Source organism: Lottia gigantea (assembly GCF_000327385.1).
Source record: "Lottia gigantea unplaced genomic scaffold LOTGIsca_54, whole genome shotgun sequence".
NCBI classification, from domain to species: domain Eukaryota; kingdom Metazoa; phylum Mollusca; class Gastropoda; family Lottiidae; genus Lottia; species Lottia gigantea.
This window is the reverse complement of record NW_008709848.1, coordinates 1,487,155-1,504,213: the sequence shown is the minus strand read 5'-3', so window position 1 is coordinate 1,504,213 and position 17,059 is coordinate 1,487,155. Positions and strand designations below refer to the sequence as shown.

Here is a 17,059-nt window from a genome sequence, read left to right as displayed (position 1 = left end):
ACACAGTTAGATTGACCACATCTCTTATTATACATTCTTAATCAAATTACTATCCTTAATTACAACCTTGATTCACTACTGAAAATCCAATTTTCATTTTCTATAAAATCTTAATTATAGTATATCTAATTATGAATCAGATTCTACCATGGAGTATAATGGTTACACAGATGACGTCTGCTTTACAAATAGGATTTTAAGGGCTCAGATGGACTTGTGACTGAGGGAGTGACTTGATTTTCTGTTAGCATGGAGGAGAATCTTGTCAATTGCTGGACTGAGAATCACAGATGCTGCCAGTTGTTATCAACCACTTTCTAAGAATGAGCATATAGCTGTTGTCAACTGTGACAGAGTATTATCTGATACTTTGATATGCTTTGTCCAGTGCCCAGTGGCCCCCCCCCCCCACTTTCAAATTTTATTATCATTTTACAGGGAAAGAATGGATTGTGCCCCTACCCTGGAAAATTTAAAATCAGGCATTTGCATGACCTCTTTTATAATTGACCTTGAAATTCTAAATTCAAGGTCAAACAAGAACCTAATGTATTCCTCACACTGATATAATATGTCTGACTGAAACTTTATAGATAGGAAAGAAAAACATTTATCTTCTTGTCTATATACCACTTTATTTGGAATATTGAAATTTGGTGTCAAGGCTCTCACGTGAACCTGATGCAGTGGAGTTTCTAGGAATCGTAAGGTGAGGGGGGGCCACAGAAATTTTTAATGGGGGCAACATGCAATTCTGTCCCTATATATATAATGACAAGAAATTTGAAAACTGATCTGATCTATCTTGAACTCTTGCTAGAGGTTCACTTGTCCTCCGCGACAGAATATAATGACTCTGCTCATAGAGAGGAGAGCAGGACTCCTACCACAATTTCTGTGGACTAGTAAAAAAAAATCATTTTTGTTTCTCAGTTTCAATATGGCATGTTGCATATGAATATAGAGAATCGGACTTGCCATTATTTTATTGCAATTGATTGAATCAGCAATCAATTTACCAATTCGATTTGAAAGAGCGCAAGTGAGTCGTTTACATTCTCAAAGCGTCCATAGAAACGCTAAGCAAAATTCATTAAAAAATCAAAGTAAACACTCACCTACGGATAATCAAATAACGCAAATCTAGATTTAAAAAGGCTGTCTGTTTTGGATGGTGATATTAAACTGTCTTTTATCTCCTTTCCATCATTTTATTTTTCTTCTGGTATGAAAATCCTTTTCATGTCAATCGATAACTTTTCCATTCGACATGAAAAGTACTGGAAAATAGAACATTACTAAAAGACTAGTAAATCGCGTCTATTGATATTTAAGATAAAGGATTCGTACATAATTTCTTTTTGTAAACGCAGAATTCATTAATTAAGAAACAAGAAGCCAGTTCAAGGAGCAATGTTCCTATAGATAGAATTCGAATGAACAAAGATTTTTTCAGCAAATTTACAACACAAAGAAAATGAAACATGTTCTTTTTATATATATTTTGTTCTTATTTCTTTTTTCGTGTATGTTCGAAAAATCCATAATTTTAGTGTCATGGCGGGTGTTCGACTGTAAAAATATATTTCGATTTTCCATATTGATATTTATGTTAGTTTAATTATTGATTTTATATTTACAAGACATGTAAAGTATATATCAGGTAACTATTGATAAAACAGAGAAAATGTCACCAATCAAGCATGTTCGGTTTAAAATAGATACCGTAAATAAATGTTCATAATTGATTTGTTTTGTTTAGTTTATTTTTGCATTCAATTTTCATGTTATGAAATATAACAATATCAATAGTATGGAATTAGACTTTGACTTTAATGTTTGATGTTTAAAGTTGATATATCAATTCAAACAAACCTTTTGTGACTATGTTTAATTATAACTAAATAGGAACATATTGGTTGAATTTTCAAAAGCACTTAAAACTCATTCCAAATCCTAATTATGTTCCCCACAACCCATCCCATTCACTAGTTTATAGTGATGTTACATCTATAGGACACAAATGTTTTAAGACTTCTACTTCACCCTTTTCCTACTATTGATTAAGCTTCTTATCATTCCAGGAAAATGCCAACTATAATTGCATTAGACGTATCTCTGTCTATGAGTAGATTAGTGAAATGTGAAAGTACTACAGAAGATTTTGATAAACGGAATCTAGCTATCCATGGAATAAATACTTTATTAGATTATATCAGCTCTAATTGTAAATTAGAGTTCATTTCACTAGTGAGTATCCAACTGTTTTATCCAAAAATCTTTATAATGAAAATTTGATGATGAAAAATTGATTGGGTATGTTTGGTAGTCTATTGATACTATTGTAGAATGCAATTTCCCTCATTGCACACAACATGGTATAACATATCTTCATCAACCTACTTATGAGTGGAAAAGTAAGACGTAAGCTCCATTTCATTTGCAAATGTAATTTTAAATATTAACCAACCCTTAAATGATGGCTGATGATGAAAAGAAATGGTCTACAGATTAACCCAATTTCTAAACCAGCTACCAATATCCTCACTTATATTCACGAACCCTTTCGAGAAAGTGGTAGATTGATATATTGTATTTATTCAATGTTTCAGGTGGTATTTTCCTATCTATATGAACAGTTAGTTAGTTTTACAAGAGATTATGATAGTATTAAAACAGCGTTAAATAAAGTTGAGGTTTATAATAAAACATGTATAGAGACAGTATTAACTGGTATTAGTGCTATTATATTAGAGGAATGGGGAAACAGTTCTCCTTGTCAGGTATGGAATAATAAATACAATTTCAAAACAAAATGATCTGGAAGTGTGAGCTTGTCCTGTTTGTCCAAGAAACACATTGCAAAAGTGGAAAATTTTTACAGAGGAATTTAGATATATAAGTATAGAACTAGGCCCTATTATAAGATAAGACTGGTAAAAAAAATTATTTTTCTGTTTTACTTCAGGTTGTCTTAGTGACAGATGGTAGTCCAGGAATTGGTCAAGGTTCATTAAAACATTTTTTACAAACATACAGTGAAAATGATGACCAAACAAACAATGCCAAATCTCCTGTGCCATTCAAATTTCCGTGTAAACTACATGTAGTGTGTATAGCTAATAATAATGACAGTGAACTTAAAAACTCTCTACCTCTATATGAGAAACTGATAGAAATCAATGGCCAGGGTGGTGAAGTATTTTATCCAGAAGGACAACTCAATTTAAAATCAGTGCAACAAACTTTTTCAAATTTAGCAGAGAAATACTTTAATCCATTTCATGGTATGTTACATTGTGGAAATCTTAAGAATGCTGTTCATGTTTATCCTGCACCAATACCTTATACTGTGTAAGTTGATGATGTCCTTTTTTGTCTTTATTTAGATTCAGGCTTAAATACCAAAGTCTTCTATGATCTTTGAATGGCATTTAGTAAAAGTGTTGGATATAATTTCTTATGGATTACAATTACTAACTTTATTTGAGTGACGTTTTAGGAGCGTATAATCATTATTATACCAAAGTCTTCATTAATGAGATGCAATTTTATTATCCAGTTTAGCGGCTTGAAGCAGTGACGTCACATACCTGTTAATGCATCCTTTGTATTTTGAAATGCTTCAAATGCATAATATTGATTGCTTTTAGAAAGCTAGAAATTAGTTCATATTTGCATTTAGAGATAAACTGTTAAATAAAGGGTAGTATTTCATTGATTAAGATATTTATAGCCTTTAAAGATACTCTGATATCAGAAAATTGATTAATTGCTGTATCTTGTAGTGAAACAGATGAAGGGAAGGTAGAAAGAATGATATCACATGAATTACATATTTGTGGGTTTTTAGATATATCTGATGTATCAAGCCCTCCCACCATATCTCGTCATTTAGTTATACCAAGATCTAAACAACAAGTTAAAGATGGTAGGTCACATTAGCTTTTATTTCAGAACTCTATCAGTAAATTTCATTTGATAATTTGTGAGACTAAGTCATGGTTGAATTGAGTTTGGGTATTCTTGTTAAGAGTGAAGAAGTTCCTTGTGTAATTTAAACCTAAGATATGATCTAATGCCCCGGTTCAACACCCCCTGGGGTTGTGGGACTAGGGTGTCAGGGGTGTGGCCAACTGGTGTAGGAGGAGAATTTATTTTGAATTGAGAGAGCACCTCACATCATCACATGCTGGAAATGTGGATGAAACAAATTTTTGGAATATGAAAGGCCCAGGTGATTGCTCCAGGGGTGTGAAGGCTGAAAAATGTTGGGAACCACTGATCTAATGTATTGAGACTATGTCCTGTCTCTTCCCATGGTAGAGTCTACAATGAAAATGTTTGTCAACCACTATGTAATAGTACGAGGTTATAGACTGCATGTCCATCTATATAGAAGTAAATCATACAAAATTTTTCCATATTAATTACCCTCCGTAAAGTATTTGCATAGCATGAACATTGGAACTGGTGTGTCCCTCTTGTCAGGAAAATAAAGTAAAAAAAACAGCACTGTGTCATGCTGTCGTTTATTTATCCTAAAGATTCTATAAATAAAGAAGTGAAAGTAGAAGATGAAGAAGATTCTATAATAGATGATGGTAAAGTTCCAGCTTTCACTGTCATGTTACATGGTAGTTTAAAAGTTGAGAGTATGGTGGCTGTAACTAAAGTGGGGTAAGACATTTCTATTCTGTAACCATGTAGCGCAATTTGATACTTTTGGAAGAATGAAATTTTGAAGGCGTTAAATGTTTACACTTTAAATGGAAAACCCTGATCAATTTCTGAGTAATATTTTTCCAATAACAGAAACATTGTCAGAGATGCAACTATTTCTTTTTTTTCATTATTCCTGTGTTTTAATTTGAAAAGACTTTATTTTCCTTTCTAGAGAAGATTGGTATGGTATATTATTTTCATGGGCTGATAGTAAAAAGAAATCTAACTTATTACTTGCATTGTTTGAACCAGGTAATTTCAAGTTTCATTTATTAAACTGATTTAAGCACCTGAATTAATCTAAGTAATTACTAAATAAGGACTAAGCTTTATTCAGTACACACCTGTCACTGCCTTACTGTGGTTCTTTAGAATACTAGATATTTCATTTCATTTCATTAGTACAAAAAGATTTTTAACTCAAGATTACATGAGTCCATTAATGTGTAGATCTATAAGAGATTTCAGTTGTATTTCTTTATATCATTATTAGTCCTTGGTATGAAGGAGAAGGATGTAAATAAAATTCTATGTTATTGTCAATAGTCAATAGTCATAGTCGTGTCGACTTGTAGCATGTACAACATCATTTTAGAGAAGTAGCACTAAACCTCTGTTTTTGTTTATTGCAGGAAAGCATGCAGTGAGCTGGCTGGGTGATTTAAACAAATTGGCACCACTCTCAGATTTCCATGAATCTCCCTATGGTGCTGATGATACCAAAACACCTTTTCCAATTAGACCGTCAGATAAACGTAGTTATGCTCAAAGTTGTGTTGTTTGGATCAAACCTAATGGCTTACAGGTGACGTTTTTTCTCCATTGTTTTATGATTTAATGCTTGTTGTATGCAAATATTATTTACTGGTAGATTCTGTCTATCTATTTTAAATTAAAAAGAAGTGAAATGGATAAAAAATAATTTTATTTCATTGAAAGGGAGGCAATTGCTATAAGTCTTAATGCAAGATACTGATTTGTGGAAGGTACCCATATCAAGTTTGACTTTTATAAATATTTTTATCTTACTATTGCATTCTACATCTGCACTGCAATATTGATACTTCTGTCTTGTCAAAATCTCCCACTGTATGGAGTACTAAAGTAAGACAGAGTGTAAACTTGTTTTAATTCATTGAGAAGATATCATAGTAGGGCCTATAGTTAAATAACTTTCAGGTGTCTTCATTCCAGGCTGATTTACAGAAAGTTTTACGTCACGCTCGTAAATTACCAGACAAACAGCAACAATTTTATAAGGTATGTTTATTGTTTTGTTTACATGTTAACATACACTAGTTTATGATTATTATATAGCTTGAATGATCAGTTGTGAAGGACAACAACTATCTAAAACCTGTTGGTTTGGTACATTGATGCCATTTAGACTATATTGTCAAAAAGAGAGCTTGTGTGCCTTTCTTTTTTAGAACCAAATCAACTGGTTAGTATTGGTTCTTTGGTTTACTCCCTGCCCACCTGTTAATTGTGAAAATTCTACTAAATATGATCTTACTATTATTAAAATAAGATATGGTTTTAATTTATTAATTTCAGGAATTGAATAGAATAAGAAGAGCAGCACTATCATTTGGTTTCCTGGAACTATTAGATGCCATAGCTACCATGATAGAAAGGGAATGCACCATGTTACCAGGGACAGCCCACCCTAGTGCTGCCCTACAGTTGTCCCATGCTGTCAATACGTTACGAAGTGAGATGGCTTCAGACGCCTCTCAGATTATATTACCTTTACAAACTAACTTTAGTAAAACTGAATAAAATATAGAAATATATTCCTAGTTTTTGATATATCCATTGGACAATATTAGTCCATTTAACAACTATCAGTTTACTGGTAAACTAAAAAATTAGGTAAAAAAAAATTGTAATTTAATGATCACCAAATTAAAAGTGATTTCAGTTGGATGGATAAAAGACTGTTCAATTGGTCATCTTTGTCCGATTTTACTAGCAATGTCCATCGGTGACAAGGCTCTATTGCTTTGTCAGAATTCACTAATTTGACTTTGGACTGAACAAACATTTCTGTGATGTGTTAAATATTTAATATCACCTAGAGCATTTAAATTTGTCAGCCTCAGAGGTTCATACGTATACAAAAATTTTGGTAATCAAGGAAATATTTGTCAGTGTTAAGAGTTAATGCCCTTGGGATATAAATGATACATATTTTGACAGTGTGATTATTGATAATATTAATTAATAATGTTGATATGACCCTCTGATAACCGCCTTCACTTCTGTCAGTTAGAGATATTATCTCCCTTTTCTATTTATAGTCCTTATCAAGATCTGTCCTAGAAAATGTGCCATGATTCATGTCTTATCATGAAAATGGGAGAGGATTTAGTTCATAGGCATTATTCAAACAGTTATCTATCATCTGAAACCTTGTTTAATCTAAAGCTTTTTGTTTAAAGAAATAATTTAAACTTTTTATCACAACAAATGAAATTTGAATTTAAAAAGTAATGGCCTTTACTATGACTTATAACAATGATTTATGAAACCGGGATCAGATCATAAAATGTGATATTTTCCCTCAGACAAATTTTCTAAATTCTCAAGAAGAATTAGAAGTAAATAATATTTTAAAACATGTGGTTGTTTGGGACAAGATTATAGGGAAATTTCATTTTAGCAAGGATTGTGGTAAAGCTCTGTCATAAGTATACAATTCAAACTCTCAAATAGGGATACTGAATAGATAATCTCATCATGTGATCTTTCAGATTTTATATTTGTTCAACATAATCAATCAGATCAGATGTCAAATATGATTTCAGTTTGCTTAAGCTGGTTTCAATGTAATCTATATATAGTATGATAATTTATATTTATAGAATACAAACAGGTTCTTGCTAGTGAAACTTAGAGTTTATATTACCCCCATTCATATCTTTATAATATAGTTCATTGTTCTTGGCACACAAACAAAACCTGTATTATATAGTGTAAACAGATAGATAGATACTTGACTAGGATATATTAAAGATAGCGAGATAAGGGCTAACTTACTTAGAGGGTTGATCCAAACATTGATTGAGATGATTCCTCAGTTCCTCTACTGATTCAGTTTTGAAGGGCTAATATGGAAAAGGCTTCTATATTTTGGATTAGAAAGTAGTGGAGGTCTGCACTAGGAGTTCAAGAGATATCTATACAAGCTCTTTAGTGAACACTTTGAAATCCTTACATAGTTAAAAACAGAATGAGAGTAGTCTAATGCTGATGTCCTGTCTAAATTGATATGAAAGCCCCTCGAGTGAATGATGAGCACATTACACCAGCATTTTTGTCAGAAATTACCTCAATACATAATCATTTTTCTGTGTCAAAAATGTATTTTAGTGGAAAGCCATCTTTAAGCTATCAAGTTGTAATGAATGAAATAGACTAATTAATTATGAAAGACTAATTAATAATAAGAAGGATGATGGTTTTAGATGAGAGAAGACAAATTACTTTAGTTTCTTGGCCAAAAAATATTTGACCTACTGAAATAGATATATGTTAGAATGTATATATAAATATATTTATGATATAATCTTTGATGTAGGATTACACTTTCTCATCAATATGCAATATAATATGACTTTATAATGGGTATTTTCTTTTTATAGTTTAGGTGTTTTTGGACATCTCAAGTCCTTACAGTCATTTTGACATCATTGATGGTTAGGCCTACTGAATAGCTCTCTTACTTAGACCTAATAATTGACAAACAAAGATTTTATAACTATGACAATTTTTTCAATATTACATCTGTGGTCTCTCTAAAAGAGATTGAGTGTTTAAACCAGTTGGCATCGTCACCTACTTATTGTGGTGGAATTTACATTCAATAGTTGAATTAAAGGTAGAAGAATGACCATGTGACAATTACATATAAATGCAGTTTCCATTAGCAATGACATGCCCTAGATTTTGAAAAAAAAAATATCCATTATTTAGATTTTGAAAATAAAGCTGACTATATAGGTAACTGAGCTAGTAAACAAACGTGAAATTAGATTATAAACACATAAAGATAGAATCAAGCCCAGCTGACATCAGCCTGTTTGAGTTTAACACAATTTACATAAACATAAGAAGAATGTTTCTTCTCAAACCCTCTACAAATATAGATTCAGCTTTATAAACATTATAGAAGCTGCCAATATTTGGAGAAAGTATGAATGGATCTATTTTTAGAAATGAAAATAACCTTTAAGTTCAAATTAATTTTTTTTCATAGTCTAACAGCTTTTTACTTTATAAGTTTCACACTTGTCTAAGCTTGTAAATTTCAATAGAAATATCTGATAAATTAGTAAATTTTCAAAATTAAATATTTCATTAAATATTGTTAAATTAACAAAGATGCAATCTGGTATGCAAATGAATGATGGCCAGCAAATATAGAATATCTGTATAACTGACAATCTGACAAACTTTCGAACTTGGACAATAGGTTAGTTATCTGAATATTTCACAGCATGAAACTCTGAGTAACATTATGTTTCAGTTTTTGTTTAAATTTTTAACTATTGAAAGTTTTGGTTAATCCATGTTTAGGATTTGTGTTAACATGAATACAGAAGATCTTGAATGCTGTCTTTCTACTTAAAATAACCAGTTCCCTTTTCTCCTCAATCTAAATCAGTTTTAACATTTTACATAGTGAAATAAGTGCCTATTAGCCCCCTTTGAAACTCTTTGGTCCCCTTGACACCTTATAATTCATAGAAAAACCACTGAATCCTATATGCTACATATGACATACTGGTAGGATATTTGTATTTGAAAGTAGAAAAAACATTGGGGATGAATATGAATTTATTTACAATATGGTAGGTACATAACTTAACAATATCTACAATGAAATTTTATGATAAATTATTTACATATAGCACCGGAATAGAAATATATTAATTACATATATAACTATATCTTATACCTAGATCTATTAACACTTTAAAATAGAAATATATTAATTACATATATAACTATATCTTATACCTAGATCTATTAACACTTTAAAATAAAATTTGACACACAAAATACTCATTTCTTAAATAATTCTATTCTAATACATTTCTGCTTTATTGACTGTGTACAATTGGTTTCTTTTCGTTGTCTACATAAGCAATTATACTTTACTGTGTTACAATACACTAAACAGGCTTTCAATATATTGAGGCTTTTAACTTTTATAATGCAGTTTATTTCAAATCATGTGCAAAATTAGGCCTGGCTGCCTTTTTGTCTTGGTACAAGTCACATCTTTTAAGGGACCGGTAGATTACACGAAAAATATCTGGGAACATGTTAACAGTAGTCATAGAGTAAAATAAATAAATAGATAGCACAGAGTAAGCCTATGGTCATTAGGTGTAAAAAAGATAATAGAATAGATATTGTGTTGATTATTTGCTCATTGAACTGCATATCATTCTAAAAGCTTACTCGTTACTTAAAATAAATATTCAACAAATATACAAAACAGGTTTAAATTTCAAGGTCATGGTCACGGGCATGCAATGTTATTAACGGTTAAAATGATATGATTTTGAAGGCAATAATCCCACTTAATTCTTCTAATATAAACAGAATTTTTCAGCTTGATGCCCAAAAATTGATTCAAAATCCAACACTTTATAATTTACAATTCATGGTAACTTACATACATATATATAGACCTATACCAACAACATGTTTTTTTAGGGTTTTGTTTTAATATTTCTAATTACTTACATCATAATGAATGTGTTAAATTAAATTTTTTGAAGAAATTAAAAAGGAAACCATAATAAAACAAGATATTTTAGTATTGTAACTTTCTCAGTACATTGATCTTTTATGTGTTGTCTTTGCCTTCAAGATAGTCATAGTTTTAATATAAAAAAATGTAAAAAAAAATGTGAAAATAAATTCAAATCATTTTCATATTTGATGCCCTATAGATAAGGATTAAGTACATACGATTATAATAATTAAGATAAATTAAATCACTTGCATAATATATATGAATAAATCATATTTTTCTTTGCATAAAGCTGTGTCAATGTCCTCATGTTTGCCAAAACAGTAACTAATATGATAAAAATATTGATAATTATTTCATTTTTTAAGTTATTTGATATACAGATTACTAGGAATTCATATAGATACAGTTATCAGAACAGATAAATGTTATATATCATATAGATTACTACATCTTGTGACTAGTCATAAGTGGCCATTTTACATCATAATCAAAGTTCAAATATTTCACCTACTCGTACCATGATGTGCAGCAACCAATAGATGAAACATCATGCAAGATAAACATTCTCTATGTAATATAAATAGATAACATTATGTTAAACATGTACATCATTGTTGTACAGATAAAGGTGATCAAATCAGATCAAAGGTCAAAGGTCTAAAGTTCCTGTAATCATAATATATCCTGATTGTTTTTTATCCATAAAATACCAAATAAAGTGAGTTTTCCAAAAGGGATGCCAAGTTAAACATAAAATATTGGTTGTCACATTGCTGAAGTGGTTTCAAGTGCATTTTTCACAGAAACGTAGCTAAGATTGTATCTGGTAGGTTCTGAACCTTTCCCATAAACAATAGATAATAAGGAAAGATAGATAATAAACAAACAATATAGGTTTGACTTAGTTTTGTTGGTGTACTGACTGACCACTTGTTCTACCCTGTATAATATTTATAAGCTTATCTTGAATCTTTACCAGTTGTGTTTACAGTACAATTTTTGGCTCAACAAATTATAAATATGTACAATATTTTTTTTATCTTAGATCTTTTTAAATAACCCAAAAAGTATAAACATATAGAATAGATATAACAAAATATACATCTAGGAGATTAAATTATACAATCTGACATATAAACATGTCAATTTGTATCAGCCTCTCTCTGTATGTGATAGCTTTGACTGTCATCTCTACACTATCTCAACTGTCTGTCAGAATTTGATGTTGATCTTAGAATAATGAACATTTTAAGGACTCACTTCAATCAGCTTAGTGTATCATGAATGGATGATATTCTGGGTAAAAACAATTTCACAATCCAAAAATAAACCCTTTCCTATTCAATCATTCAAAATTGAAACTTTGGCAAAGGTTTGTGTTGTGGGTGGAGGAAAATTCTAATATTTTAAGTTGATTTATCTCAGCGTCATTAGTTTACAAGTTGTCTCATCTTCTGGGTGTACGCATCAGATCTGATACATTACTTGTACTAGCCACTCTTCTCATATTATACAGGGTACTCATTTCATCTCCTAGAGTACGTAATGTACGCCCACAACTATTACATTCATACTGATCTCCCATAGCTCTCAGCAGCAATCCACACACTCGATGAACATGGGCACTATGTGGTCTGTCTTGAGGGTTTCTAACATGTACTGGATGTCCCAATACTGGTAGTGGTGGTGGAACTAATTCTGGTGGAAGATTAGTATTCAGATTCTCTGTGGATCCAATCAAGTCTACATCAGTGCTTCCATCATCTCTATTTTCTCTTGTCTCAGCAGAAACCTTGGGCACGCTTATCTCTTTGGATGTCATCTTTTCTTCACCATCAGTGTTTTCTGTTTTTAAGCCCATAACAGATTCTTACCATGTAGGCTAATCTAAATTATAAAGAAAAATAAGTTCTAAGAATATTGAAATATATTTTGAATCGAGCTTCATCTAATAAAACTGGTGAAAAGCAAAGAATGGCATCATGAAAGTATGAACATCAAATTTGTTTTTCTATTCTTGAAAGAGGCACCATTTATCCATTATCTATTCAAATCTTATCTCTGCAACCTGAACTATAGTATATTATTACTCCATTTAAATTAGTACCGGGTATGTGAAACTTGCCTTTAGAGCTTATTAGGTATTTAACAATTTCCTTTTTTGGACTTACTGACATGGTCAGAGTTTTATTAGTCTGTTAGGGCAGATGTGTACCCACCGTATTCCCCCCCCCCCCCCCCCCCCCTTNCCCNATTTTAAATCTGTTTGATTTTAGCCCTAAAATAAATACCTAATTCCCGCCAGATAAATGATTCATACATGGTACTTACAATCTTTGATACTTTAGTTGTTGTTTCTTGCTATTCTTAGACACTCAAATTGCTTTTCTCTTTTCTTTCAATAAAATCTTTCTAATTTGTGGGTTCCCTTTCGTCGTCTTGAGGAAATTCCACTTCCGGCTAAATACGTAAGCGAAACTAAGGGCAACGTCATCAAAAAGCTATTTTTATCGACCAATCATTTGATTCAAAGTATAATCACGTGGCCAGACTTGTTTTTGTCTCTTTACATCTCTTGTCGCCATTTTAAGAAGGATCTGTGTATAGTTTCATTATTTTGTACAGTTGTTTTCTTTATTGGTAGTGTAAAATATTCAGTCGAGATGTCGACTACCGGAATGGACAGTAATTTATATGCTTCTAAAGTATCAAATATGATCGTTAATAAGAGTTTATTTGCTGAATTGAGTAAACAATACAGATCACTGCCCGGAGCGGCGGGCTTGAACGACATTGGAAATGTTGATGAATGCACACAAACGCCAGGGAGCAGTTCGCCTTTGGAACAAGTTAGAAGAGATGCAGAAGTTATTGCAAATGATGTTGTATTAACATTCGGTGCAGATGAAACCAAGAAAGCTACAAACAAATATTGCAAAACAATGCGCAGAACTGTGAAAGAAATCTCAGAGCGACATGACATTTCATTCAAGGGTATGGTAAACAAGCTCAAAGTTGAGGAATCAGGACGTACTTTTGAGACATTTGTTAATGTGGCAGATGAAATTTTTGATGATGGTCAAATAAATTGGGGAAGAATTGTCGCAGTTTATGCTTTTGCAGCTCGTTTAGCCAACTATTGTCGCCAGAAAGATTTAAATGATTGCCCAGAAAAGGTTTCCTTATACGCTGGGAAATATGTGGGAAGTAAATTAGGGAAATGGATTTTAGACCATGGAGGCTGGGTAAGATATTAATCTTGTGTTACTACAAAAAGTACTGTACAAAAATAGCGAATTGAAAGCGAGATGGATACCTTTCTCTGTCAAAGGAAGAAATCAATTTCATTACATTAATACATAAGCCAAGCCATTTGTCTCAAAGAAAGAAATCTTTCTACCAGCTGGTCCTTGGCCAATCCTCTTGGTATTGGTCTTTCTCTTTCTCGGATTATCTGTAACCATTTACAGCTGGGTCGACTGAAGTTTATGACTATGAGTGAAGATGACTTATTCAAGATCACCAGACTTGCAAATGCTGATCGAGATTGTCAGCAAATTACTTCATGTAAAGAACCAACGTTCTGCCTCTAACCAACAATGCTATGGTGTTCATCAATATACACAAGGAACCACAATAGGTCTTGGGTTATGCTGATTAGTTTGTAGTGCTCCAGAAAGAGTAGGCAACTATTAATTTAATTCAAGAATTTAAATTAAATGACAAGCTTTTAATATTTCAGGATGCTTTTGTGGAATTTTTCCCTGATCATGGTGAATTTGAAGAAAAAGTATGGAAAGGTCTCCTGTTTACAGCAGTTGGTTTGGGAGCTCTAGCTACAGTCGTTGCTTCTCGGTAGATATTATTTCAACCATTGTACGACTTTATATTTATAGATTTACAAAATACCGGTTTCAGATCTGAAATGTGGCGTAAGTGTGTGTATGAATGTATTCAAAGATTGATGGCTAGTTTGCGAACAATGAATATCAAGAGTAATAAATCTATCATGATACTAAACGTCACAATTTGATTCCAGTTAAAAATGGTCAAATTGATTAATTAACTTCTTCAATTATTTCGATTAAATTTATCTGTGATGGCTCAAGAATTTGGATTTGAGTTTACATCTAGAATAGCCCCACTGGTTATGAAAATATTAAAATAACAGCCTATGATTGCTGACAGAGTGACTGACTGAGTACCTGGATATATTTTTTATTTTCAAGTATGATATTAAGTGTGGAGTATTATGTGTTAGTAAATGTTGTGACATCTGAACTCGAGATTCCTAACTAGAATCTTAGTTGGGTCATTTATGTTGGCAAGATATGAGACCGAACAGTGACAAATGCTTCATTATTATTTTGCCGTCTTGTTTCCCTGTTAGAACATGTATTTAAGGTTTTGTTACAGGGTTGAATCCTCCCTACATTAAATTGTAAATTGTTGTACTGTCTTGTGACTATATTAACAGTAGTTAGGTTCATATATTACTATCAGTAAGCTTATGTTACTGTGGGTTCTATTGCCGTACAATGCGATATAATATTAGTATATTATATATACAGTCAAGATTATCATTAGGAACTTGATAACTTATAACTAGAGTCCTTAGTATATGATTGATTTTGCTGTTATTGTTTAAAGCTATTAATTTTCTTATCATATAAGCAAACCAATGTAAAGGTAAACTTGAGTTACTATGTTTCTATAGCAATTCCCTTAAGAATTTAAGTGTGCTTATGAGATGATATATAAGTGTAATATGATGGAGTAGAATATTGTACCAAGATTTGTAAAGATATATATTATTGGAATAGTATAAACTTATTCCGCACCAGTAGATATTTTTTTTCAAAAATTATCTAGCTTAAATCTCTTACGTTAATGAATGTTATGATATAATGAATCAGTGCCAATGTTAACTATATGTTATGTAGACTGTATAGCCACAGAGAGAAGTGAAATATTATTAAGTGTTTTAACATGTTAAACTAATAGGGCAAGAATTCAGTGAACTGAAGGGAAGGATACTTAGTATCTCAATTTGTAAGCTGACTGCTTAAACTGGTTTTGTGCTGAGTGAAAGGTAAAATAATGGAGGTCTTTCGAGCTTGGATACCATGCATGTTTCGCTGTTAAATGAACTAATGATTCAGTATAAAGCTAGTTTAAGTAAAAGCATAATTTGTATATTTTGAACTGTTATAATATTTTAAATGTACAATCTGAAGGTGCTTGTATCCATAGACAATTGATTACAATTTGAAATACTGGATGATAGCCACTTAATAGTGTTCTGTTATCCAGTGGATAAATATATATACCTTATACTATGGTATCCCTTATACTCTGGTATCAGTTGTCTATTGATATAAGCATTTGTATATCATTTGTAAGTTCGTCATTATTTTGTACATATGTCTTTCCTATAATTGATGTAAGCTCTTAGAAATAACCTTACATATGGAACGTAGCGCTTCATAGGCACTTATTGTTTATTATTTGAAATTTATGGGTGTAATGTAATCATTATAGCAGTAGCCTAAAGAGATGTTATATCTAGTATTTTCGCTGTTATATAAGATGCTTAGAGTAAAATTATAATGGAATCTAATGTATGATGTAGTGATACTGTGTTCTGTGTTAGAATGATGTGATTGGACACTGGAATGTTTGGTTTGAACAAAATTCAAATTTGGCTGTAAACAAAATTCATCAACACTAGTAATTTTAGGTTACTGGCTTCAGATTTTATCACCAATTCACTATTACGCTGGAAGTTATTTTTGGTACAGATATGTGTGTTATTGTTTATGTTTTGGTTAGTAACGAACCAGTTTGGAGACCTCCAGCATGGAAGTAATGATATAGCTAATTATTGGTGTCTATTCAACTGTAATAACCTTAATCCAATGGAGATTATAGAACAAGGCCAGTGTTACTATTACTAATTCTACTCCATGAACAAATCTAATTACACAAGACAAGTAGCCTATTAGTGTCGAGGTCATATTTTCAAATCCATTCTTCTCTGGAATTCTACAGTAAAGATACACTTATCCTGGATGACTATAGTCACATCAGAACAACATCAAGTCACAAATTTAAATGTTTAAAGTTAACAACCAGATTGGTTAGAATAGGCCAATTATAATTTGAACTTTTGATGATACCACATGTTGTAGGGACAGTCTTATTCAAATTAAACCAAACTTTCGTTCTGTTTTTATATTAGCTTTTATTTTTAATAACATTTCACTTATATTAAAAATAGAACTTATTATGAATGCATCGGAATTTTGGGTTTAATTTGAATTAGACTGTTGTAGGGGTCACCTGTGTCTGTGCCTATAAGACATAGTTCCTAGGTATACTGATACAGGTGAAGCTTCCCTACTATTACTTGGTTTTAAGATGGAACTTCTATCGTTTTATATTTTAATTTTGGGATCTGTGTGAGACACCAGATTATTGTAAAAAGTAATCCATAGTGCTATGGGTCTTAGTGCAATATATAAATCATGTAAATAAAAATATACTGAAACAAACTTGGTT

The 17,059-nt window shown here is 31.5% G+C and overlaps 3 protein-coding genes across 3 annotated transcripts; 2 read left to right on the top strand and 1 right to left on the bottom strand.

Annotated features, from left to right (window-relative positions):
- The first annotated feature begins 1,560 nt into the window (after positions 1-1,560).
- LOTGIDRAFT_206942 (hypothetical protein) lies at positions 1,561-6,520 on the top strand. The gene is made up of 10 exons (XM_009062971.1): positions 1,561-1,663; positions 2,085-2,250; positions 2,613-2,783; positions 2,969-3,354; positions 3,789-3,931; positions 4,548-4,680; positions 4,898-4,977; positions 5,358-5,530; positions 5,920-5,985; positions 6,283-6,520. The coding sequence occupies exons 2-10, from the start codon at positions 2,089-2,091 to the stop codon at positions 6,505-6,507; spliced, it is 1,539 nt and encodes a 512-aa protein (XP_009061219.1). The 5' UTR covers positions 1,561-1,663; positions 2,085-2,088; the 3' UTR covers positions 6,508-6,520.
- A 5,463-nt stretch (positions 6,521-11,983) lies between these two features.
- LOTGIDRAFT_234737 (hypothetical protein) lies at positions 11,984-12,928 on the bottom strand (the record flags this gene model as incomplete). Its single annotated transcript, XM_009062970.1, has 2 exons — positions 12,830-12,928; positions 11,984-12,385 (listed from the first exon to the last, which is right to left on the bottom strand). A coding segment is annotated over exon 2 (375 nt), but the record flags the coding sequence as incomplete, so codon positions are not given.
- A 142-nt stretch (positions 12,929-13,070) lies between these two features.
- LOTGIDRAFT_234736 (hypothetical protein) lies at positions 13,071-14,469 on the top strand. The gene is made up of 2 exons (XM_009062969.1): positions 13,071-13,743; positions 14,241-14,469. The coding sequence occupies exons 1-2, from the start codon at positions 13,162-13,164 to the stop codon at positions 14,355-14,357; spliced, it is 699 nt and encodes a 232-aa protein (XP_009061217.1). The 5' UTR covers positions 13,071-13,161; the 3' UTR covers positions 14,358-14,469.
- Positions 14,470-17,059: the final 2,590 nt, after the last annotated feature.

Coding starts and splice junctions, on each gene's coding strand:
- LOTGIDRAFT_234736 (XM_009062969.1), top strand. CDS start 13,162: ATGTCGACTACCGGAATGGACAGTAATTTATATGCTTCTAAAGTATCA. Junction 13,744..14,240: donor TTTTAGACCATGGAGGCTGG/GTAAGATATTAA, acceptor TTAATATTTCAG/GATGCTTTTGTGGAATTTTT.
- LOTGIDRAFT_206942 (XM_009062971.1), top strand. CDS start 2,089: ATGCCAACTATAATTGCATTAGACGTATCTCTGTCTATGAGTAGATTA. Junction 3,355..3,788: donor GCACCAATACCTTATACTGT/GTAAGTTGATGA, acceptor TGTATCTTGTAG/TGAAACAGATGAAGGGAAGG. Junction 3,932..4,547: donor TAAACAACAAGTTAAAGATG/GTAGGTCACATT, acceptor TTTATCCTAAAG/ATTCTATAAATAAAGAAGTG.